The 26,179-nt window shown below is 36.6% G+C and overlaps 1 protein-coding gene across 6 annotated transcripts in view; it reads right to left on the bottom strand.

The window, feature by feature from the left end:
• Window positions 1-6,282: 6,282 nt before the first annotated feature.
• The window catches only part of LOC105043124 (DNA mismatch repair protein MSH1, mitochondrial), a 122,661-nt gene continuing 102,764 nt past the window's right edge, over window positions 6,283-26,179 (bottom strand). For 5 of the 6 annotated variants that reach the window (XM_029264013.2, XM_010920542.3, XM_019850054.3 and 2 more), the window contains 8 exons: window positions 22,417-22,590; window positions 19,325-19,531; window positions 13,184-13,440; window positions 12,880-13,023; window positions 11,098-11,155; window positions 8,140-8,436; window positions 6,876-7,589; window positions 6,283-6,801 (listed from right to left, as the gene is read on the bottom strand). In XM_029264013.2, coding sequence (XP_029119846.2) covers window positions 6,571-6,801; window positions 6,876-7,589; window positions 8,140-8,436; window positions 11,098-11,155; window positions 12,880-13,023; window positions 13,184-13,440; window positions 19,325-19,531; window positions 22,417-22,590 — 2,082 coding nt within the window. In that variant the 3' untranslated portion in view covers window positions 6,283-6,570. The remainder of the gene's footprint in view (window positions 6,802-6,875; window positions 7,590-8,139; window positions 8,437-11,097; window positions 11,156-12,879; window positions 13,024-13,183; window positions 13,441-19,324; window positions 19,532-22,416; window positions 22,591-26,179) is intronic. The other variant, XM_073255980.1, reaches the window with a different exon arrangement.

Below are 26,179 nucleotides of genomic sequence, written 5' to 3'. Positions count from 1 at the left end.
CGAAGCTCCCGTCTGATCGGCTCCTCACGAATGCTAGTTCGTGATTTCACCCTTTTGATGGCTGATGTTGATCGAACTCCTTCGATCGATGTGTGCCGACTTCTCGGATGCTCCGAATCGTCTGCACGATTGGTTGAGAGGCTGATGGATCTCTCCCTGAAATTTGGTGGACTCACGACACTCGTGGCACACCAATCTCACTTCCCGAACCCTAGGTAAAACCTAGGGTACACACCAAAAATCATGCGCCCAATTTTCTTTCTTTTCTTTCTTTTTCTCTCGGAAGGTTTTGGACCTTCACCTCACGCACAAGGCTTCCTCACGCCCCACTTTCTTTCTCAGAATTTTTCTACGCATGCCCCAGCTCCCTATCTCTTTTAAAATAGTTCAAAACATGTCTTATCTGCGTGAGAGGATAAAGACAAGTGGTTACACATTTGAATTCAAATCAAATTTGAATTCAAACTAAAATCAACTCATCCCTATCCACTTGGGTGTGAGAAGAGAAGGTGCGAGTCTGCTTTGTGCGTGGGAAGGTTTCACGAGAAACTCTTTCTCGTGTGAGATGTGGGGCGCTAAAGTGGATAATGTCATGTATGCACAAGAGATAAGTTATCCATTCAAATTCAAACACGCTTTGAATTTGAATGGCTAACTAATCATCTTTATCCAAATATTGGCACACAAGAGTGGGCGTGAGAAGGGCTTTGCGTGAGAAAAAATTCATGAGAAGTTTCTTCTCGTGAATTTAAATGGGCGCAGAGATTTAAGGTGGTGCAGGGATTCAAATTCAAATGGTGGTTTGATCTTAATTGAACCAACCTAATCAAAATAGGTTAAGCACAATTAGACTAAATTAAACCCAACTTAATTAGGCTCAATTAGGCTCAATAAAATTCTAATCAAATCAAAAATTGACTAAGTCCAACCCCTAATCAAATCAGGGATCAAACCATCTCGACGATTAGGTCAACTCTTAACCTAATCGGGTCAAACCCAACTGAATCCAATTCAATTGGACTTGATCCAAAAATAATTACTCAATCAAATTGAGTTAATTAGCGATCAAATCACTAATTAAAATCTCTCATAATTATTGAGTCCAAATCCGATGGGCAATCGGGTATCAAAGTCCATCAATATGAAACCTTGATCGAAGAGTTCAAATTTCAAATTCAAAATTTGAAATTCAAAATTTTGACCCCGGTACCCAAAATGTGTGGAACTCATGATCAGAGAATCCTAATTCTCAATCATAGAGTCCCAAACACATAAGACTCATAATCAGCCATCAGATCAGAAAGAAACCTCTAATGTGTGTGACCCCGCAGGTTCGAACCTAAGCCGGTAGCACAGGAACCAATTCCTGTACTAATCGAAGTGACCATTTAGCAATGGTACCCGACGACCGGATAGGTCGAATAGTCGCAATCGCAATATTCAGAACCTATGTGAATATGGTTACCGTATAATTCATCCCTTTTGACCCCTGTGTTTAGGATGACTCAGGGTTAAACTGTCAACCCTGATGAGATCATCCGAATCGTGCTCAACTCAATTAGTCCTGTGACTCCTCATTAGGACTACCCTGGCCAAGATTTTGCTAAATTGAAACACGACTGTACACAGCTCCTAAACTGGAGTGGTCAATCTCATCTTGACACACGCACCGACAGTCAAGTACTTGACTACACCCAGCAGCCTTCCGTCACTGAATTAGAAATTCAGGTAGTCCAGTGCCTAAGTGCAGTGAGTTGCTTGCAAGTCACCATGGCGGTCTCAAGTTGGAGGGACATTTATATCCATATCCCATCGAAGCAAATCTTGACAGCAGAAATAGCTCCAGAGTCGGTCACGTTCAGTGCAGATGTACTATTACATCTCACCTGTATGCCATATCAGTGTCTCCACACTCTTTGGTTATGAGGACAACCAACCCATATGGCACACAACGACCTATGCTCGATAAACATTGTCGTCCTTGATAACAACGTATCATTTGATCGCGAACAGGTTTAAGGACTAAGCGACAAATCCTCCTTTGTCGAGTCTAAATAGTCCTAACAACTTCACCACAACACAGGAGTTCATTAGAAGATGAAATATTTGTGATGAAAAAATATCAAAATAACTTTTATTTATTTATAATTCATGTTCTAATACAAAAGGAGCACAACCGTCAACAGGCTGACGATTGGCTTTGGGATACTATTCCCAACATTATATACTTCTTATTTTGAAATCTGTACTTTATATTTAATCTCTATAGAGGAGATATAGTTTGAGGCAGCCTTTTTTTTTTTGTTGTGCATGTGAACACATTTGTTAAGTTATTGAGATGTGCCTGTATACCTTTTGGATGAAACAATTTATATTATATTGTAATGATATACCTATTGGCAGTCTTATGAAATTTACATCTTCTGTGTTTGTATTTTTTTTTATCTATGTCATTCCTAGCTTCCTTACTGTTAGAATTAATTTACTTAAGCAGCCCGTAGGACCATTGGCTTGATTGCACAAGTGTAATCATAAACTGTTGTAACTTTTTTTTATAAATGGACACCTTCATGAGCTGATGGACCTTTTGATTGATGAGGACAATTATTGGCAAGATGTGATAACCACACTCAAAAATTATGGAATCATTTGTGTCAAGGATTGTAGTGTGATTTTGAAGATGCCTTGTTGAACCCATCCATTCTTCGATCATGACCTCATAATAGACATGTTGAGTGGCCATCCAAATAGAGGTTACGATCACTTTAGAATCATGAACACAATATTCCTACAGCTAGAGCAGCTGCTTGTGTCACGTGGCCTAATCGCTGGCACCGACAATATGACGGCACAGAAGCAATTGACCTATTTTCTGCACTGCATAGGTCATGGTGTCACCAATAGAGTTTTGATCGAAACTTTCCAGCACTCAAAGAGACGATATCACAGCACTTTAAGAATGTACTAAAAGCCGTCTGTTCGTTGAAGCAAGAGTTTATAGTCCAACCCGATGAGGATATAAGTGTGCACTCATGCATCCGTAAAAACAACCTTTTCCATCCTTATTTTATGGTACTCCTGAACTTTCCCAAGCTTGATCATTAATTTCATCTTCGTAGTTGATGTCTCTAACATAGTTGGTCATATCACAGAATGCTATCAGTACGGTTGATGGTACGTACATATCTGTTCTAATTAAGAAGAGCAAACAATCCTACTTTCGCAATCGAAAAGGCATCATTTCCCAGAACGTTATGGCTGCAGCTTCATTGGATCACTCATTTCTTTTTATTTGTATTGGAGGGGAGTGACTGGTAGTCGACATGAGGATTCTCCATTGATGTGTCGAGTCGGAGTGGGTGTTCAAAGTGCCAGAAGGTATCCACATTCTCTTAACTTTAGGGTTTCAATATTTTATTAACTTTTGAAGTCATTTTCACATTGTATGGTAGGTATAGAAAAATATTACCTTGTTGACTCAGGATATGCCAACACGGACAGTTCCTTGCTTCTTATCAGGGCAACAGGTACCACCTAAGTAGCTTCAACAATCCTCAAGCACGATGATATTCTAATTCTCAGGATCTATACAATCATCGACATGTGCAATTGTGGAATGGTCTAGAGAAGGCCTTTGATATTTTAAAGAAATGATTTAAGATTTTGAGAACTCCCATCCCACATCCCTTCAAGGTGCAGAAGCATATTGTTATGGCTTATTGCATCATTCACAACTTCATAAGATGCAAGCAAAGCAATGATAAATATTTTAGCATGTCCTTGGCACCCTTTCTTAGAGACCAGGATGATGACGACGTCAACCCCTATTTGATTGTAGGGGATGATGAAATCTGTAGAGGCAAAGAATTACATAATTCGATAGCTAATAGGCTATGGATTGCTCATAACCAGTGGAGTATGTTTTATTGGGGCCATATAACGAAGTTCACGTGTATACTAATTGTAGCATAGTTTATATTATTATGTATAATGTGTTTGATATTGATTGCACATAAATGCAGAAAATTGAGGGAGCATTCAGTGAGTTATAGTGATATCTCCGAAAAAATTATGTGGTTTTCGAGAAACGTACACGAAGAATTTATGACTCCTAGCCTAAGTGTCAGTAGAAAATCTCTGAATATAAGCATGTATTATACAAGAAGTTTAAAACTAAAGAGGAGACTATTGCTGTATTTGATAGCTATCTACGAGCTTCCAATAATCCCTTTCTCAAACAATATGATGACAATAAGTTTAAATAGAACAAGACCCTTGTTGGCAGTCCCATGAATGTGTGTGCATGTGATGACACCCTACTTCTGGTTGTAGTTGCTTTTGTTGTAGGCTTTTTTTTTAGACTTGCGGCCGGACATCTTTAACTTATATTATATGTTTTGTAATATTGCATGCTCTCTTTGTAGACTTTTACTCAAAGTACTCCATAACTTAATGGTGTATTTGAATTTAACTTTTTGACAGCCTGATGATGTATTTGGATCTAACTTGTTGGCAGCCCATTTTGTGCTGTGTTTAACTTGTTGGCAATCTTTTTTGTGCTATATTTGGATTGCTTTATGTTGTATTTGGATTGCTTTCATCTTTAATATGTTTAATGCTGTCTCATCCTATAGTTGCTGCCCTCGATTATGGGGTTTTTCCAAAGCACCAGTTGTCTTATACTAATATTGCCTAATGTAAAGATGCCAAGGTCGATATTGCGTAACATGATACTACCTATTATAAAGATGTTTGCAATGAGAAAAAGGTAACACAGCCTGCCAGATGTATTACTTAAAGGCATGCCCATTGTATGTTTCTATAGTCCAATGAGATGCTATAAAAAAATCTTCAGAGCTTACAGCCTCTTAGAAGTTCATATTTATATTTATTTTCGATTTTCATTTTTATTCTTAATTTATGTACATACTTTTATTTTCTGTAAGTTGTCTCACCTATTTTACACATTTAATTTTGTTTAGCAAATGCTAGGAGATTCACCTTCTTTCTGCACCTTTTTTTTTTCCCAGACTTATGCATCAAAATTGATAATAGAGATGATCCAACAACTATATGGTTTCACAATACTTAGCCAGAAAACTAACTAACTATATGCTAAATTTGATCAAGAGTATTCTTAAATTTTTTAAAAAATTTATCCTCCATTCTTCATGGAACAGAGGTTTATTCCCATGTCAACCAAACACTAGTTGGAATAATACTACATTAATTGTACTAAAATAAATATAAATATCAGATTTTCAATCAAATATAAATCTTAAATAATAAAGATGAATAGTTATTTTTAAAAATTTATTATTTTTATTTCAAAAATAAAATTTGAATATCTAAATATTACTTGATAGTTCTAATCTTGTCATCACGTGCCACCGAAGAATGCTCTGGTAGGAAGCAAATGATTTAAATAATTAGTAAGGATCCACCCAACCGTCCAAACCCATACTGCGTTAGCTCATCCCCGTGTGCACATCCTAACGACTAACCTGAACCTCCCCCCAACCTCCCTCTCTCTCTACACCAGACTCAGATGTGGTTTGGGAGGGGAAGGGGAATTCGTCCGCCAAATTCCTATTCTGCCCTCACCGGTTCATGGACGTCTCGGGTTTTGCACGTTTGGTGGATTTGGCATGCGTGGGGTCCAGAAATCATTAATTGATACGGAGAATCTTGTGAAAGGGACAAAACATAACGCTATAAGTAGTTGACCATGCTATCGGCTGACTTAGACTACTTCCCTGAAATTTCTTTCTTTTTTTCTAAAAAAAAAGAAAATAAAAGGTTACAATGCTACAATGGACAAGATAGCTTTAAAATGGGTCTCAGCTGACAATGAATAACAGATCAATCATTGCGTCAAAGTACTCTCTCGGTACATGATCATTCAATGTCTTCTATTAGGCCACATATTTCCCTCATCAATCCAAAGCCTCATAGATAAATCATTGACTCGTTAAACACACAGAGTTCAAGAATTTGCTGGCACGGATAACAGCCCTGGATATTTATAAGAGCTAAGTTGGGTAGGGCCTAAAACAACGCTAGTTAGGATCACCCCCTACGGTTGCCTAGGGGCACGCTCTCTCCAAAGGCAAAATGTTGCCCCCATAAGATTTTTGCAACCAACGGCATTGTTTTTTGGTCAACATAGTTTTGATGTGGTCCTATTTGGTATCAAATCATGAGCTATCATAACATTTTGGTTTGGTTCCCAATTTTTTATAATTTTTTGGATGAAAACAATGGTCTTTTTGCTAATTGACATAAGCTAATACCAGAATTATACTGAAAATTACAAGGCTGCAAAATTTGTATCCTCCACATATTACAAAGAGACAACGTATGCCGTTGTTTTCTACAAAACTTCAGCTGACACCCTGAGTTACAAAATTGGTGTAAACACCATAATTAAGGAAGCAAACAATTTGCTTCTAAGAAATCAACAAAAAACAAAGAAAACGGTAATGGAAGAAAAAAAAAAATTGTGGATACCTTGTTTGCAGCCAAGATGACGACCATAGCATAGGGTGCATCCACCGGCCACACATTGCTTCATTGGTGCAACGTAATGGCTTCTATGGGGAGTCTAGATGTGCCAAAATTACGATGCTTACCATCAGCTTTGTTGACAAGCCTGAAACCTCGAAGGGGGAGCTGGTTGACGAGAAGGGTCTCAAGTTGACTCGCAATGCTCTTTCCTGGTACTATAACATATAGGAACACCGCATTTTGCATGCCTTCCTTGGAACGATGAGCACGAACTCGGCCCACTAGATCATCCGTCTGCATCAAAGTTCAAGCCCTTGAGACAATAAGAAAGACAAAATCTAAATTAAGCCCAAGATGGGGAAAGTGACCTGTCCAACATATAATTTCTTGTCAGGCCTGAAGAGTACATAGATGCAGGAAGTGCCCACGCTAGAGGGCGGAGGCTGCTCCCTAGCACCAACTGCAACACACATCACCTCTGCGAGCTCAGATATGCTTTTCTTCTTGTAGAGCTCTATCAACTTCTTCTGGCAGATTATGGTAACCGCACTCTCAACTTCCTTCTGTGATAGTTCCAAGTTGCCAGAAGGAAGAAAATCTAAACTAGTCCTTGAAGAATCACAGATTTCACCAAGACCCCTTGCATTAGACTTTGCATTGAAATGCTCAGCTTTTGTAGAATTTGGAGCAATGCGTGAATCAGTCACATTCATTGAGAGATATAGCTCTTCGGCTCTTTGAATGATTTTTTCGGGAATGCCTTCCTTCTGGGCAGTTTCAAAGGCAAGACTCTCTCTACACACTCCATCTATCAACTTCCATGTTGGTCTTATGCGGCCATCTGCAACCTCTGTTCCCATTGCTTTGTGGACGGTATTTTTTGTGGCTAAAGGCAAGTCAAAAATGCCATGCAAATGGGTTGATACGATGCCCAGGCAGCCAGTGCAATCAAGCATCTCAACAATGCTACCAGCAATACAGGTTCCTTTAGCAGTTTCTGTGCCTCTACAGATTTCATCCACAAGAACTAAGCTCCTTGGGGTAGCTCTAGTGATTATGGAGCGCATTTCTGACATCTCAATCTAGCATATTGCAATATGGTTAAAAAGATGTCAGAAGATCTTTGGATACTCTACTAATTTCAGGATAGCTCAAAAACTGCACCATGACAACAATAGCCATGCAAGACAAATACATGAAGAGGCAAAGAAGTAGAACGACAGATAGAATGTCTTTGTTATTTATAGGCATCTTTCCAGATCATGTCTAATACAAGACAACCAAGTTTGACACTTCATAGTATTCTACATGATCAATTTTCCCCATGGATGTCCTGATTATGATAGCCTTGGTTCAAAAACTAGAAACCTACTCAATATGTGAGATGTGTAATAATGTGAGTGTGCCCACATAAGACCTGAACTTTTAAGCTGAAACAAATTTTAATGGTTATCTTTCTAGACATTGGCAAGCAACGATTAATCTGTAGGGACTATGCATCGCTAAGTGTAAAAGAAACCAAACCCTATATTAACTACTAAAAAGATAGACTGCATGACATAAGCAGAATAAGAACATAACACTGAACAAAACACAGATCAAAACTAGAATTTTAGAGATTTCTTTCAGTACCTGAAATGAACTTTTCCCATCAGCAGGACTATCATAAGCTTTCATGTGCAGCATAACAGAATCCAAATCAGGAATGACAGCTGACTCAGCAGGCACCATAAGCCCACAAATTCCAAGCAATGCAGCAGCACAAATTGATCGAAGCAAACTAGATTTACCACCACCATTTGGCCCAGTCAGAAGGAATAGCGAGTGCATTTTAACAGTGTTCTGTATGGCATTGCCTTGTGCCGCATCAAACCAGTAAGGAGATAATCCTGATAACTCCATTTTGATAGTGTTTCCTGCTATCTTATCCTGCAAAGAATTCAAATATGAGGATGAGTGGAATTGGGAGGTGTTGTGGACTGAAATTTGAAAAATAACACCAGGTATAAGAATGAAACTCCACATGGATGTTAGTCACACGTCAGAATATAAACAATCAGACAGTTTGGAACATACAAACAAATAGGCAACCCTGAATCAGTTTTACAATCTTAGCATATTCGAGCACGTGTATTTTTTGTGTCTGATGTGTTCTTTGTTGTTTGATTTTGCGCATGTCAATAATAGCTGTTTGGCTGCTCAATGCATCCCCCTAGCTGCCTGGGAAAAGTAATCTACCTTGGAAATAACGGCTAGAGTAAGCAGGGTAAAGCAGCCACCAGGAATCTCTAGCAGCAATCTGGCAGCTTTGGTGTCAGAAAAGCAATGGACCTTGATGTAGAGCCCCCACAAGATGCTTAAACATGCAATGCAACATGATTCTGGTCAAATGAATCTGATGGCATCATTTGCTTATGCCAAATCTAAAACTGGATGACATCTAGGCTTACTAAGGCACCATGAACTAATCACACGCATGCAACTTTACTGGACAAAGATCCTACATAAATGTGACCTCCAAAGCCTAGTTTTTTTTTGTTTTTTTGGTGCATATATAACCATACAAATATGGCTTATTGCATATTGATCCTGTTGAAAGGAAAAGCTCAAAAGGAATTCAATTCATTAATGAGATCCCATATCTTTGAATAGATGAGAAATAAGACAAAAGAAGAAGTACATACTTGAAAAGCAAGTATATACCATATTTAGAGATATACTAAATTAGAAACATACTAAATATGTCCTTCCTATATAAGGACTTATTAAATAAGCATAATTCTAATAGACCCTTCAAAGATCACTATTTGAATAAATACCCCTCAAATCATTCTGTTTTTTCAATGATAACCGTTCTATTAAAAAATAACTGTTCTATAAGCAGAATGAATTGATTACCCTTTTATATTAAAATCCATGAAAATTTATACAAAAATATACTTTGTCGTAAAGACTAAATGTTAAATTTTTGAGAGGGGTCTTAGCGCAAATGGGTAATATTGTTCTCTTAAAATTTAAACAGTTATTTATTAACACTGTAGGTCAAAAATCTAACAGAAGGGACATGGTTGCAAAAATAAGATGATTAGAGGCGTATATATAAAAATAGTGCTTTTTGAAGGGTGAACATGCAATGCACCATATTTGCAGGAATATGTATTGCAAAAGGCCCAAATAACGTTAATTAAAAACAATGCATGCACAGAAGAAATACTTAGCAACAGCATCTTTAGAGCAAACATAAATAGGGAACATCATTTTGTTAATATGCCCAAGATCCAGCATCATAACCACAGGAACGGATATTACATAATGGTATAAGTTTGAATTTTGTTTCAAAGCATATCAATTATTTAATGCAACAAGGCCTGGTGACTTCATAATGTCAGAAGCAAGAACCACCTATTCATAGGTCACTCTTGAACTGGAAACTTGCTGCTTTGATCCAGAAGCAGAATTTTTCAGAAATCAAAATTCATAAGGAGGTTCTTTCATGACTATGCCTTCCATAGGCATTCAGGGATTACCATTTTACCCTTTTCACATGATGGTATTCCACAGAATCCAGTGCCTAAGAAACCTTATTATATTTAAACAAGACTCAAGTGACTTCCTTATGCTGTGAGAATTGGATAAGAACTTGAGAAGCTTGGATGAACAATGTGTCTAGCATGTAAAAATTGGTTACAAGGCAACACTAGCACATAACAGGTTAATCCTAACCGTCCACAGTTGCAAGCAACCTTGATAGAGCATCTAATCAACAGATTAGGATGCCTAATAGCTGATAAACTTGGAATGATTCTTTTATTTCATAAATTCTCTATGCTCTAACAATTTTCTCTTACTATATGCATCAGTGCATGTAATTGTATACATCCACTTGCAAGATTCTTAGAACAACCTCATCATAGCCCAAACCATGACCCAAACACATATGTTCATTCCCATATTTGAAGCTTGTCATACCCAACAATACGCAACCCAATTTAGCTCAAGTTGCCAAAAGGGACTAGGGCAACCTGAGATATTTGTCTATTAGCCCACAAGGTCATGATATATTCACATCAGCTTCCTCATCTCTTTGAAGCGGTAACTCCTTAACCTTAAAGATCATGATTAGAATTTGTGATAATTGTTCGATCTACATGTCTCAGAGATTGCATGTGGTTCTCCATAGAAACCGCAAACATGCTGAGAATTACTTTTGATTTCTTATTCATGTATACCATCATACTCTTGCGGTAATTAATGAAAGAGAAAAAAGGTCCAAGAATTCGCTATAACCATCAGTCTGTGATTCATGCCATCAAGTTTGCTTTAAGCATTTCCATTGCCAAATTGCTGAAGATATTCAAACTTGTCCACTCAATGATTTTTTTTTAAAAATAATGACTTAAAAATTTTCAGAAATCCTAATATACATTGAAAACCTAGGTAGTGGATAGAAAAAACTTAATGGGACATTAAGAGATGTTATCATCAGAACAGCTGAATATTAAAAATTACATTAGGAAAATCAGTTGTATATCTCCCTAACTGAATAAAGATTCACTGCTCTAATACGCAATGTAGTTAACAAAGTAACACCTCAGGACTGTGAAACTCCTTGAGCTTAGGAAACACCCATTCCCTTCTTCGGCCTTCACTGCATACAAAAGAGTTAGGAACACACAAATGAGTACATTGTCATTAATATTTTTGAGAAAACATCAAGCCATATATTAGCAGGCTACAGGCATAAAATGACTTTCATCTTTCATGAAAATAAAGATAATAGCACCAGGATATGGTAAGCATGAGCCCACATCATGAAGTGGCACCAGTTAAGAAGAATGAGGTGGTGGTTGGCATGAACTGCCATATACCGTGCCAATGTGATATTGAAACACGGCATTGCAGTGCCAGGCTGTCTGCCTGTACATGCTTGCCAGTGCTGCCTCGCAACACAGTCAGCACAGCACAAAACATGCCAGTGCCAGGCTTCCATGTACCACCATGTGATACCTTAATTGTCCCATGAAAAACTCAACATGATATATTCCACAAATACATCATGGACTGCATGTGGGAGTAATTAACCATGCAAACACATTAGATGGATATTCAAGTATTTGTATGGTGAATAGCAGCCAACCTAGGAAGATTCATATAATTTTAAAACCAATTCATCGACTTATATGGGATGACAATTTAATGCCAATGTTGTAGTTTCCTACCGACCATGAAAAGTAATCAAGATTTTAAATACCATGAGATGGGGCCATCCTGGTTTTTCCATGAAATGAGACACCTCATATCCTGAAACTTGGAACAGATGATGCCCTGTCCCATTCCAGTCCATTTTCCAACTCGTCCTCTCCAACACTCAGGATGGTGGGATGCTCCAACCCACCAGTATCTAAAACTTTTATAGTAATTGCACCATTACATGTATTGACAACCACATATGCTTTGGTGGTTCCATGGGGGTGAGGTCAGAAGGTTCACCTCCGCATCTTAGGGCCTATTATTACCCAAAGAGCCTGGCCAACCAACAAGATAATAGCATGCATGTGGACATATTTCAGATTTGGTACAAAAAAAAATCACTGTATTTTTATTGGTAAAATTGTTTACTGAAATTCACGTGAAACATTATGAGACATTTATTTATAGTTGACGTGCATTACAAAGTTGCAGTGATTTTTAAATTTGAACTTCAACATTTGATATCTGCTCCATTTAGCTAGTTTGCCCTAAGTATGAAGAAAAAAGTCAGCAAAGAGGAAGATACACGAAAACTAAGGTTTAAGTGTCCAACCATACCAATTAGTGCCAATTGGCATGTATTGTATCAGGGTAATGCTAACTCCCGCTATAGGTCGGTAGCACTGATTAAATCCTTTTCTAATTCTTTAAAATAAAATGATTTTGTGTTTTAAGTTCTTTTTAGCATCTTTTGATTCAGCATGACAGAAATGTGTCGTGTCAATCACAAGCCAACACTGCTAGAGCACAGCAGCATTTAAAATCTTACAGAAACCTTAGGTGAAGTATAACTTTGTATTTGAGACTCAAAGTTAAATATGCCCTAGAGAAATTAATTGGTTTTACTTATCTTTTACATATAAGGATACCAGAATTTCTTGTAGACCTCAAAATTTGGCAAATACATAAACCCTTCCAATAATTGAATACTTGAATGCAAAACTTGCTAAGGAAAAATTCATAAAATACAAAAATCTAGTCTAGTTTACCATAGCTTACCAGTTTCTACTATATTAACCAAAGGGGTAGGATGTAAACGACATAATTCTTCAGATTGAACATAAACTGAAAATGTTGAACAGAAGAAAAAAATAAAAAGTCAAAAAGGTACTTAAGGTTCACCTAACATGACCAAAAAGTGCCTTCGCTATTACAAGCAACATGGAAGAGAAAACAAGAATGTTAGCATTTGTCTGCAATTCACCAGAAAGTCCTCTTAATAACTCCAAAACTTTATTCTTTGCCTTATCACTGGCTTCATGATACCTGAAAGTAGTGCCCGTCACTGCTAACAATCAGTTATCACAATGGACACAAATATGAAATCCAACACTGAATGAATAAACCCTTATTGCTTTGCACTTAGTAAACCATATACAATTACTTTCACGAAATTGAACATAAATCATATTAGCATTAACTTCACCTGTTTAGAGCACCCTCAATTTTTATTGTGGTAAACCATTCCTCTCCAACCTTTCTCCCTTTTGAATCCATAGCAGGTCTCAGTTGCTTGATTTGTTCTTCCCCAGGGGTGTTAGCCCACACAGCTGGCATGAAACGCTTACCTTTAAACCAAACAGCTTCATGCTCTCTTGCATAACATATTTCCCCCTTTGGACCTCCAAGAGAAGAGACAACAGACTTGACTCTTGAAACAATTGGAAACAAATCTTCCATAACCTATAAGAACAAAGTAAGCTTAAATATGACAGGAGCAATAACAGAAAGGTGTTGTTTTTGCAAAAGGAAAACAATTTTAGATGACTATCCCTATTCATGATAGGGATGATAAAGTTGGCTAATTTACAATACCTCATTTTTAGACATTGCTCTGACTGACCTTATCTGTAAGTTTTCTTATTCCCACCTTCATCTTGTAAAACACAGCAAGCACTAATAGATCTGACATCTACTACATTTACATAAATGCTTTATTGTTTAAACAGGAATAAACATATCATATGAACATATTAAATCTGCTCCTTTCAATTTTTACTACACCACCTCCTTTCAATCTGCTTCTTTATTCTCCTCTGATATGCTTATTATTGTTTGATCATTATCATGGTACGAGACAGCTAACCATAAATTTCTAAATGCATAAGAATTAGAAGAAAGGAAAAGAATGCTAATCAAGGTCTGTGGTTTCTGAGTCAGATACCATACTGGTCCTTTCTAGATGCACCAGAATTAGAAGAAAGAAGAAATATTGCTACTCGAGATCCACAGTTTCTGAGCCGGACACTATACCAGTTAGGGATCGGCGGTTAGGGATCGGTATGGTACAATACCGAACCATATCTACCAACACTTGGTATGCAAATGCATACCAGTTCATTACCAGTACAGCCTTTTTTTTTTAAATAAAAATTTGAAGATTATGGTGAGATTTACAGATGTTTAAATTTGATCGATATTTTAATGTTATTTTATGTCATATTGGTCCCGAGAGACCATATGATTGCTTAATGGATGCAATTGTAACAATTACATATTGATAATTCATAGTTTTGACCTTGAAAATACATATATCAAATTAGAAAACACCATGGCCACTTTGACCATGCCAAGCTTTGAAGGAGCCAGTGGATACATGAAGTTGAATAATTGGAGACAGCATCAAATTTTAGTTAGATTTCTATATCTGTAGACTGTAGTTGAATAATTGTAACATGTTTACTTATATTGTGACCTATTTCTAGTATGATTTTCTACTAAGTTTAATGCTCGAATTCGGGGTCATATCCTATATATGTTTGTAATATATTGTATGATGGATGGCTTTTTACACAAAGAATTGATCATCCTTAGATCTACAGCATGTCATGAAATCATGCCAAAATACAAACTTGGCATGCTTTCACCCGATTTTACCAACTCTCAACCTATTTTGGACATGAAAATGACAAAAAAAAAAGGGAGAGGAATGATGACAAAAGAAGGGATTGTACCTGATTTTGCTTGGATTTGATCTCAAAAATGGCAAAAAAATTCCCGTTCCCTCAATTTTTCACCCTGAAATCACTATTTTTGAAAAAGAAAGGGGAGAAGGTCATGGGGTGGCCGATTTTGGCAGACATTTTTCTTCCCTATTTCTTCTCCAACATGTTGTACCCAGCTTTTACCTATGAACATTAATTAATAATAAAATGCAAATGGCACATTTTGTAAAAATAACTTAAAAGCACATAGAAATTAGCAGGTCAAATAAGACTGTGCGTCCAATGTTGTTAAGTAGGACCATTCAACCTTTTTATCAATATAATTTCTTTGAAAGAGACCAATGTCCTGATATTTTCTCAAAACTTTGTCGCCAAGTCTTCTCAAATCTCCCTCCAACATCCATTACACATTCTTTTAAGTTTTAACCCTAAGTTTCACTTCACATTTCCCTCCTCTCAGCAAAATCAAACATCACTTTGATCACGACCAACATTCATCATTTCTAGCTATGATTTTTCCTCTCTATACAACTAGATGGTCAATTTCATATCTCACAACTAAACATGCACATCTTTCACATTCCACAACCAATTGTTGAACTATATTACAGGGCAAACAGCACCCCTTCCACAATTCAAAAAACTTCTCTAATATCTCTCAAATTTAACAGTATCATAACTAGCAAACCCTGCAGCTTTGCATATTTAAACTTATATGAAGGGAAGAGAAAATATCAGGACTTATTAACATAAAAAGAAGACAATGGAAGGCTGCTCTTGAATTGGCAAAGTCACTAGTTATTTGATACCAATGACCCGGGCTCAATCCCACCCTCACCCTGATATCAGCTGGGCGTCCTTCTATCATGGTTCTCAAAAATGAAAAGAATCTTGCACTTAGTAATACCTATTTTTCCTCAACCCACAATGAAAATTTGAGTAAGTTGGTGTCGCAATTTTGCACAGTTCTCGCCGCATCCTCATTTACAGCTTACAACTACTAGTCAGAAACAAAGAAGCTACTGCCCTGGTTTCAATTGAGCGAAACTTGGCTGGAAGAAATTTCAGCTTAGAGTGGTGCAATCAGAATCTCTTTGAAAACTCGTTCCTGCATCTGCTTCCTCAGCATTTCTTTACTGAGATTTTTTAGGACACTGCTGCCCCACACCCACACCCAAATCCACTCCCACACCTGTGACAGCTTCTGGTACCTGAGGTGTCACGTAGTTCACCCCCTCCTGCTATTTGTGGTTCATTGTAAAGCATCTTCTTTGCAAAAGATATGAAGTGAGAATAAATTGAAACACATCAAGAGCCATTTGATTTTCAATATGCCATATCATCAATCAACAGCAACTCTGTCAATGCAAAAACACATCTGTGATTCCTTTGCAGGCACCAATTCCATATTTTGGTATATCATGCACAATACATTCAATTAGGGCTGCAATTGTGCCTGGTCAACCCATGAGCCAACCTGGTGCCCACCGAATTAGGCCTAGCCATACTGAATATTTTAGACGTGGAGGATGCTTGTGCCAAAAAAAAAACCTATTTGAGAAATCATGTTGGGTTTGCAATTTTGCATCATAGAGTTGACCAGAACTGTGTACTGACCAGGTCTAAAATAGGTCAATCATTAAATGACATAAGCAAACCCACTCTAGCAGGATTCAACTCAACCCAAAAACTCATGATTTTTAAATCCCTAAACTCTCTATAATTTACCTTATCGCAGCATTAAGGCTATTATTTTTTGGTAGGATGAGAGTTCAACTAAGGTTGAATGGTTGAACCTTATTCTTGTTGACAATATTAGTAATAGAAATCCACATTAACACTTATTTCCCATAGTCACTTTTAATTTTCATTATAAATAGATATTGAATAGTCTACCTTTTCTTTTATGTTAGGTTGGACCAGAACCTAGATCCAGCACAGAGATCCAGGTTAATTTTTAATTTTCAATAGCCTGGCAAAAAAAGATTAGGCAATGCATCGAGTCCAAATCTAAAATTGTGACCTAGAAAAAGGCTATGTCAAGTCTAAGTCATGCTTGTGCTCGTCTCAACCTGGTCCACTTGTAGGATTGCATTCCATGCTTTGGACCTTTGAGAACCTACTCAATGCCATGAAAGGTTGAAAGCATATTCTCGATATTTTTGCTTTCTGAAAGTGAGCCAATTAGCTGTAAGAGAAGACTAAACCAGGAAATAGATCCTAAGGCCTAGTTCAAAATGGGGAATCCTTGTTTTGGGCATAAAGATGTGCTAAACCAGGTTGGTCAGCTGATATCGGGGCCTAATTTCTGTTTGGGAAAAATGCTGTTATGCCCAGAAATTATTGCACTTTGTTGTTGTCTATTTTGATGCAAAGGACAAAAGAAGAAAAATGACAAACCAGATGGGTAAGCTGATATCAGGGCCTTGCAATTTCCTTAGCCCTTGGGCAATTTCACAATAGATAATAGTATCATATGATTTTACTATCAACTATACTATAACATCATATTGCACTATATATATATCCTAGCATAGTGTTATATCAGAATACAATATAATATGAAATTATATACTAATATTATTAAATGATAAAAATAATACTATTATTAAATATGCCATACTATTTGAAAGTTTAAATTACAAGAGGCATTTTTGGGTTAAAGAAAAATTGAATGGGTTTAAACAACCTGGACATAGCCAATACCAGCCCTCTCCAAATAGGAACACACTCCTAAACCCACCTCCAACCAGATTGTGAGGTATAGCAAACTCACTGGCATGTCTGGCGGTCATTTCTAGCTCGAAGAGGATTAAAGAGATTTATTCCCAATCCAAACCGCACCTGAATATATGGACACTTGACCTTAAATGCATATGAAGAGATTAATCAAAATTTTATTTGCAATCTACCCCCAAAACTAACAATCCATTTTGAAGTACATAATACCTGTGAGAATGATTAAATGAAACCATTACAAACCATGAATTGATTCAATTGACTGTCATGTTGCTATTGAAGAACCCCAGTCATCTTCAAGATCTTCTCCCTTGTATAGTTGCATATCCAAAATTTTTTAGGGAACTAGGACAATGTTCCATTTAATACTTCCATATTTGACTTTGGCATTACAATATGCTTGCTATTCTTGTGATATCATTATGTTAATCTTGAATCACAATACCCTCATTCGGTCAACATGTGTGCTGCAACCATTGACTCCAAGGTGCTCATAGGGAGCATATAAAGAACCTTTGCAGCAGATGATGTTTTATAAACATCTATTAAGTGCCATCAGATGATATTTCCTTCAAGAGTCATGCTAACGCAATGGGAATTCTAGTTTTAGTTAATTTTCCCACCTGAAGTTGAACAATCTAGGAGTTTTACAAGGCTGCACCCTCAAGATTCCAGAACAATGAAGGTCACGTTGTACTTCATTGAGAAATGAAAATATTTCTAATCTAGCAATTTTAATACCAAACAAATCCTAAATTTACTGTTATGGACTGATTTGATAAATTTCATTACAACCTAGAGTTGCTCAGCATCATTTTTAGTAATTACAGTGGCATGCACAAGGATTAGAATTTAGAACAGAAGTGATCTATGATCAGTTCCACATCTACTATAAGATGTTGTATTCCCCTACCTCATGCCTTTGGTATCAACAACATAAACTCTTGGGACTATATAATGCAATGCAACCATGAAGATGTACTAATTACAATAACTGTAAATATTTGTATAGGTTATTCGTATGCTTGTATATTAAGTTTATGCATTAAGCTAAGGGGTCAGGATAATAAGATATTTTGCACTTATATCCACTTAATGGTTGACTGGCATTTTCATTCAATTTAAAACTTGTTCCTCAGGTTCCAGTATCCATCAGTCTTCTTATCTGAGTACAAAACGATTTATACATAACTCCTCTTGCATTCCATAAGCAGACTGCAGAGATGCTCTTTTATGTTTGGAAGTCAAAACAGAACAACATAATTTAGTATTCAAACACTGCCTATTCATAAACTATATATCAACATGTACATTTCAGCATTGTTTCACTTTGAGGAATGTTTTGCTAACATTAGTAACTTCTGGATATTTTGGTCCAACCTTATGCTTTATATCATATAGCCATCCCTAGAATTAGAGTCCACTTTCCATTTTATCTGAAATGTTTTTTTCCCTCCACTATATTTAGATTGAAAGATCATTTTGTTGTCACATCTCAGTCATACCATCTTACTTCTCAATGGAGTACAGATGGAGTGTTGCTCACAAATGCAACAAAAAAGAAAAGAAAATTTTCAAAATGGAAGAGCTTCTGTCAGTATTAGTAACTATTACTAGCCCATTTATTGCCACTTCTTAAATATATGTAGTTGAAGATCTCACTTAAACTTTTATATATATAGCATAAGACATTGGAAAATACTATGCCTAATTAAGCAACCTGCTACTGCTATTATATCTATTTTTTATGCAGAGTGATGATGCAGAATGATACACAAGGCCCAGTTTTATAGTTGACTTTCATCTAGACATATACATATATATAAAGCTTGATATAGAAAAGTATATCGAAACAGAAAGACATTGATGGATCCAAAACCTACTGCAACAGATAAGGCCTTGGCAGCCCTCTCCACTTCTGCAAATGCCTCCTCTGCATGGATCCTCTTCACACGGCCTTTCCATGATGATTCCATATCCTCAAAGAACTCCCTAGGAATGCATTCAAATGAACTAATCTCCTGATCGCTTTCACCACCCAAGGAGATTATTTCACCTATCCTTTTTGAAACCAAACTGCATTCATTCACCTAACCAAGCAACCAAACAAAAGTAAGAATTCAAAAAAAAAAAGAAAAGAAAAATCCATATCAGCACCTCTCATGTCTTAAGATGGCATATAGTTTCAACAAACAAAAGCAAAAAAAGTATAGAATTAACCTTTTAAGTAGTGACTACATTACAAATAACAGAATAAGGATAAATAATTTGCATAATTTGAGCAACAAGAAATGGTTCATAGCTTCTCATTTTATGACAAAATATACAAGCAGGGTAGTTTATCCAATGTTGTGTAGGTTGTGCACATCAAGGCATATCCTAGATGGCTTGAAACAGTGGTCTTGCAGGAGGTTCCGGGCTTCTGCTCCCTGATCTACACATATGGTAAACAGTTTCTTGTAACCATGAATTCATGGATCAAACCTATTGCAGGGGGAGGGCTACCCCTGATTGTATAGCCTACACTAGCATACAGCCAAACTACCTTAAAAAAGAATGTTGTGCTGCAGCATTGTTAATTGAGGACCAAATTATACTCAGAATGCAAAGAACAACATAACCATAGCCAACATATGTCAAGTTGTCAACCATCATCTGTAGCTTTATGCACCAGTTGGAATTTAACTGTGAACCATTTTCTTGTTTTGCTCCATCTTACGGGCAGCTCTGAAGCTTAGATCAACCCTACTCTTTTTTAATTCAAATGATGCTTTGAAAGATTCAAAGAATCAGATGTTTCTACCTTGATGAACCAAAAACTTGGCAATCAACATCTAAAATCACTATATTCCTAGATTCCAGTGTTGGCTAGAAGGGAACCTTCATTGGACCCAACTATTGCATCACTGTTGCTGCTCGGCATCAGAAAGTTTGTCCTGTTTCTACTACACCAAAGGCCTTCTAGCCAGTTTATCTGCGGCCAGAGTTCTGATGGATCATCCAGGAAGGAGTTTTTGGATATGAGTATCCCTTTACAGCACAACTTCCACTCTCATCTCTGACTACTATAGTTCAAGCATCCATCATTAGAGTGATAATTCCAGCTTCTCATCAATAAAGAGCACCAGGCCCCTAAATTCCATGTGAGCTGCAATTCCCTTTTTGTTCTGTAAATAAGATGCAATTCTTCAATCAGGCAATATCGTTCATGCATACTTGACTCAGGACCAACGGCAACAAAACCAAGTTGTCACACAGAAATAATCATTAAAATGTTTAATTTGAAATAAATATTTCAATAGAGTTCAAACATTTTCACGAGCTTCAGTGTTGGTTAGCTCTTTCTTTACTTTTTGTTTGGATGTTTTTGTTGACAGTTTTTCTACTATACTTTTTGTTTGGATGTTTTTGTTGACAGTTTTTCTACTAAAGTATACCAAGCACATGTTACTCATGACTGACTGAGCCATCTAGCATGCTACTTGATTCAACTGTTGGTTTCCATGCAATCATTTTATCTTCATTTAGGGCCTTGATTTCTCAGGTATTTCTTTAATTTGAAACATATGCTGGGTTTTGCATTACCTCGAAAGGAAGAGGAAAAGATATAAAACAAAAAATGATTTGATAGATCGCTTTTGAAATTATATCAAATAGATTGAAACCACTGAATGTGTCAAGGACTGCATAAGCAAGTTGTCCAAACAAATGCTACACAACAGTTTGTCACTTTGAGTGATTAAGAAAGTGGCAGCATAATTGTTTAAGCAGATAAAAATGACTGCTTAACATTTGCGTGAGTTGTGCTTAAGTAGTAAAGCACTGCACAGCCATTTAAGAGGCCACTTATGCATTTAGATACCATTCTTGTAACAATACCCTCGACCTAGTTTTCCACTCATTATACTAATAATATGAGCAATCATCAAACTTTAACAGGTATTGTCTCCTCCCTGAACATTCCCTTGTTATGCATTAGGCCAGAAACCAATACAGCCTCTTTTTTCTCAAGCTACGGCATCAAATATGGATGCTTTTTGGTGCATTACTGACATTATGGTCACAGACCATGAAATCAACACATAAATATTCTGCCGACCTAAAAGTATATTTTTCAGAACATCTACCTTTCCCTTGTTCCCCAAGGCACTCAAACTATAAGCTACAAATTTACTTTTTCCTCTATTGAGCTTCATTCTTCCTCTGATTCGTCTCTTGACTCTTGCTTTTGAAGCCCATGACACTGGTCCACTTCTAACTAGCTGACAAAAGGCAAATAAAATCAAGCAGATAGCCAACATATTGATGCCATAGTTCAACATATACTGCTGGGTATGAGCAAACAACACAATTTCCCTCGTTAAAATAAAATAGCAAATAGCTTTCCTCAAGTCGTCTATCTAACTAATGCATAAAGTAGGACGTATATGTAATTAATTTTGCTAATTAAATCCCATGGATTTTGTTCGAAAAGAGAGCGCAAGGAAACTTCGACCATCTATGCAATTAACTAGATGTTTTAGTGTGAGCATTAATATGTGCTGGCAAGCATGTGTCGTGCCAGGCCAACCAGTACCCATCATCACTTTAGTAACAAACTATGAAGTCCTTTTTAAATTTTTCAGTTTGTTTTCTTTCAGGAAGTCCTTTGTTAATTTTTTGTGCCATGGCAAGCCAAAAGTTAAAAAAGACATAAAAACCTTTTCAAGTCCTTTTCTAATTTAAAAGGGTTTTAAATCATTTTCGTATGGTCTTGTCATGGTCCAGCATGTATGAGAACAGCATATGCCATTCTGGCCATTGGTTAGCAGTAGAAACAAAATTCTTTTCTTTTGCTTCAGTACATACAGTTGCTAAAAGTTAATGTTAACAATGCTATAACATTGAGGCACAAGATTTTAAAATTAACATAACAAAGCTATGGAGACAGACACAACCATATACAAGTATATCATACATGTTTTGGCAAACTTACCAGTCTATCATATTCAACTTTCAGTCCAGTTGCTACCCAAGTTGGTTCTAACAGTATATGTAGGATTGTAGCAAGCTCAGTGCTTCTACTCATCTGCAGAATTTCATCAACTACATTCTTTATTCTACAGAACTCTACATGATTTACCTCCTTTGACTCGAGCAATTTCACAAGCTGCAAGATCACATTTTATGGGCATAATTAAAATAGAATGTAAAAAATAACAGAAAGTATTGAACAGCAAGCACGCATACAAAAATCCATGTAAGACAAACAGCATTAATGATCTATAAAATGCAAAGAATAAAAAAATGTAATGCAAGCTTACAAGTAACTAAAGCTTCTATGGTAGATTTTCCATAATATTGTAGCAATGAAATATGGGTTCGAGATTTCTATTTTAAAAGAAAGAATCCAAATGTCAACTTTTGCATTCGCATATGTAATCCTACAGGGAAACACATTCCCATGACCAAAGGCACGCCTGCACAGCAAATTTACACGCACAAGCTACATGTCACACACAGAAATGGCTAATCAAGGAATCACTAAAATTATCAATTGATGTATGTTAATCCCACATTAAGTCAAACAGCTTCGCTAATGTTGAGCTACTGTAACAGAAAAGGCATCAAATTCAGATAGCTAGAAGCATGTAATCCAGCTAAGTAGATGACAAATGCGTGCTCACATTTCTAGGAAAGATCAGAAGAAATCAGGCGGCTGCCTGACCAAATCAAGGTTTGCCAAACCATCCTGAACCACCTAGTTCAGGGTATAACAAACCAAACCAGCCCAAAACCAGGACAGTTCAAGCTTTCAAAACCAGGTAGGGAGCAAGCTGGGCCAAACCGACCAGTTCTACCCATGTTGGATGGTCCTGACCAGGTTCGGCTGGGCCTTAACTAGCCCTCTCTTCATATTAAACATTGCATCCCCTCTTTCAGCTTAATTCAATCCCATCCTATGTCCCAGCCCTTATCTTCTCGCCATTCCCTTTCTCTAGCTGCTAGTGATCCCTGCCTCGACGTCATTCGCTGGCTCAAATTTGATGCCTGAGATTGCCATCTCCTCAGTGCCAACCTTGCAAAAATCACCTCCATTGTCTCTGATCGCCCTCAACACCCTCAATCTCCACAAGCCCCACCACATCTACCACCACGATCTTCTCCACCAACCACCAATAGGATGCTAGAAACCTGCAGTACCCCTCCTCTCCACTCTCTCTCTTTAGATTCTAGGGTGAAACACTAGATTAGGTAAACTGGTATGTCAAAGCATACTGGATGTCCATATATATAAGTCACCAAATAACAACTATATACTGCAATACATCAAAATCAGAATGATCATGGTACAAGAAACGTCGACAAATCAAGCTAGAGCACTGCACCCTACAAAAAAAACACATATTTTATATTTCTAAGATGTGGTATCACAAGAGTTTACATAGAGTAGATGGCATAAGCCACATAAAGTTTGGATACATAAGTAATGTCTAACTTAAAATGCTTATACAATAAAGGACCAATGTATCTTTGAACTATACCACCTAACGCACACTAACAACTGCATGGTGCTTATGTACCCAAAAAATAACTGCATTGTATTTATAATTCAAGAGTTCTTCTAAATCACCAAATTTCCAACATAAAAGAATCTTAAATTTTGCTTTTCTTTTTCACCACCACCAACCTTTTACTTAGTTATACTTAATAATAAATGGTGATGGCAGAGGCCATCATAGTGGTTCGCATATAAAATGCAAAGAACAAAATTCTTGAAACAAAAAAAACACACTTTAAAGCATTATCACATAAATACCCTTGCAAAGTGACCTTTTTGCATATTTATGCCTCAAAAGATTGAGGTTTGCATACATACTCCTGGATTTAAATTTATTTGTAAATGCACCCATGCCAAAATCTAGCGAGTCAAATGACAAAAAACACTAGTTCTTTACCCTATAAAAGGACCTTAAATATCCTTTTGCAATAATATCCTCCAAACTTTGTTATCAGCCATATAGTTTCAAAGGATTTATTCTATATTACATAATGTAATGCTGTTAATATTAATTTATGACTACGATAATGTCACAATATATAACAAGCAGTATAATTAAAAAAGCACAATTATTTTGTATAAATTTACGTAATTGGGTTGTACAATTTTACCGTATTATAATAGTTACAAATTTATATCTGTTTGCAAAAATATTTTAATAAGTTTTATTATGCATTGTTATCCTATATTTGTAAGATTAATATATTACAATCAAACATTAAATAGCCTAATAAAAATTTGTTTGTTAATATCATGGTATCATATAGTAATATTACACTAACATAATATTTTTTGGCAATTTTACCTAAATAATTCAATTTTAAAAAAATTATGAAAATAATGCACTTTACAAAATATTTACCAGAATACTGTCCAAAATAAAATCGCCCTACCATAGGACGACTTTATGTGCTGACTCACCACAACTCACGCCATATGGATGGCTGAGTCAGCAGCGTAGAGTCGTCCTACAAAAAAGCGACTCTACAAATCGCCCTATGATAGAGCGACTTTGACCATGGACTTGCACTGAGAGACCACTAGACTCTCCAACCACCAAGAGAGAGGTTGGGGGGGCACAGGAGGGGCGGCGGGGTTGAGAGTGAGAGGGTCGGGGATTGAGAGGGAGAGGGGTGAGGTGTTTGTTTTTTTTTTTCTAAGTGACGGAGAGAGGGGAGAGAAGAGTTTAATCTCCCCTCTCTTCGGACTAAACCCATCTCTCCGTCACTTAGAAAAAAAAAAAAAAGAAACCCAAACACCCCGCCCCTCTCCCTCTCGATCTCCCAACCCTCTTCCTCTCGGCCCTCTGGTCCGCCCGCCCCTCCCCACGCCCGCCCAACCTCCCTCTCGATGGTTGGAGAGTCTAGTGGTCTCTCAGTGCAGGGCCGATGGTTACTCAAAGTCGCTCTATCGTAGGGCGACTCTACTTGCTGACTCCACCATCCACATAACGTGAGTTGTGGCGAGTCACACATAAAGTCGCCCTATAATAGGGTAACTTTGTTTTGGACAATATTTTGGTATATATTTTGTAAAAGCATTATTTTCATAATTTTTTTTAAAAATAGTATTATTTAGATAAAATTGCCTAATTTTTCTTACTAGTTTATTATTAAAATATATTTTCAATACAATATTTAACACTTAATTTTATAAATAAAAAATTGTTAAATTTTTTAATAGTAAAATTGCAATGAAACTATCAGAAATAACAAAGAAAGATCCAAAGAATTTTGCCCTCTTATCGACGAAGAAAATAGATATAAGGGCTTTGATCTACATTTTTCTCATTCACATATTACAAATAGATTACTAGTAGGATTTTTTTTTTTGTTCTTTCTGATATTTGTGTTTTACATACCGCAAAAATGTAATTAAGAACAGAGAATTTCTGGAATAGAGAATTTTTATCAAATAAAAGTCTTATTGCTGGAATATAATATATGTTAACTGCATTTAAAACTGAAACATGTATATTCTATTTATTTTGATTAAAAAATCTAACATATACTACTATTAGAATGACATGAATATGTTATTACTTACAGTAATATACCCATAAAGATTATATTATATAAATAATGATATCTATATGATATTCATGATAATATCAAAATTATATATTATAATGCAATGGTTCGAGTACCAGTATTGCTCCCATAACAAAATTTTGTACCAAGAACAATATGATAGTTTC

This window comes from Elaeis guineensis, chromosome 4 (genome assembly GCF_000442705.2).
Source record: "Elaeis guineensis isolate ETL-2024a chromosome 4, EG11, whole genome shotgun sequence".
Classification (NCBI taxonomy): domain Eukaryota; kingdom Viridiplantae; phylum Streptophyta; class Magnoliopsida; order Arecales; family Arecaceae; genus Elaeis; species Elaeis guineensis.
The sequence above is the reverse complement of the archived record's forward strand: the minus strand, read 5'-3'. Positions and strand labels throughout refer to the sequence as shown.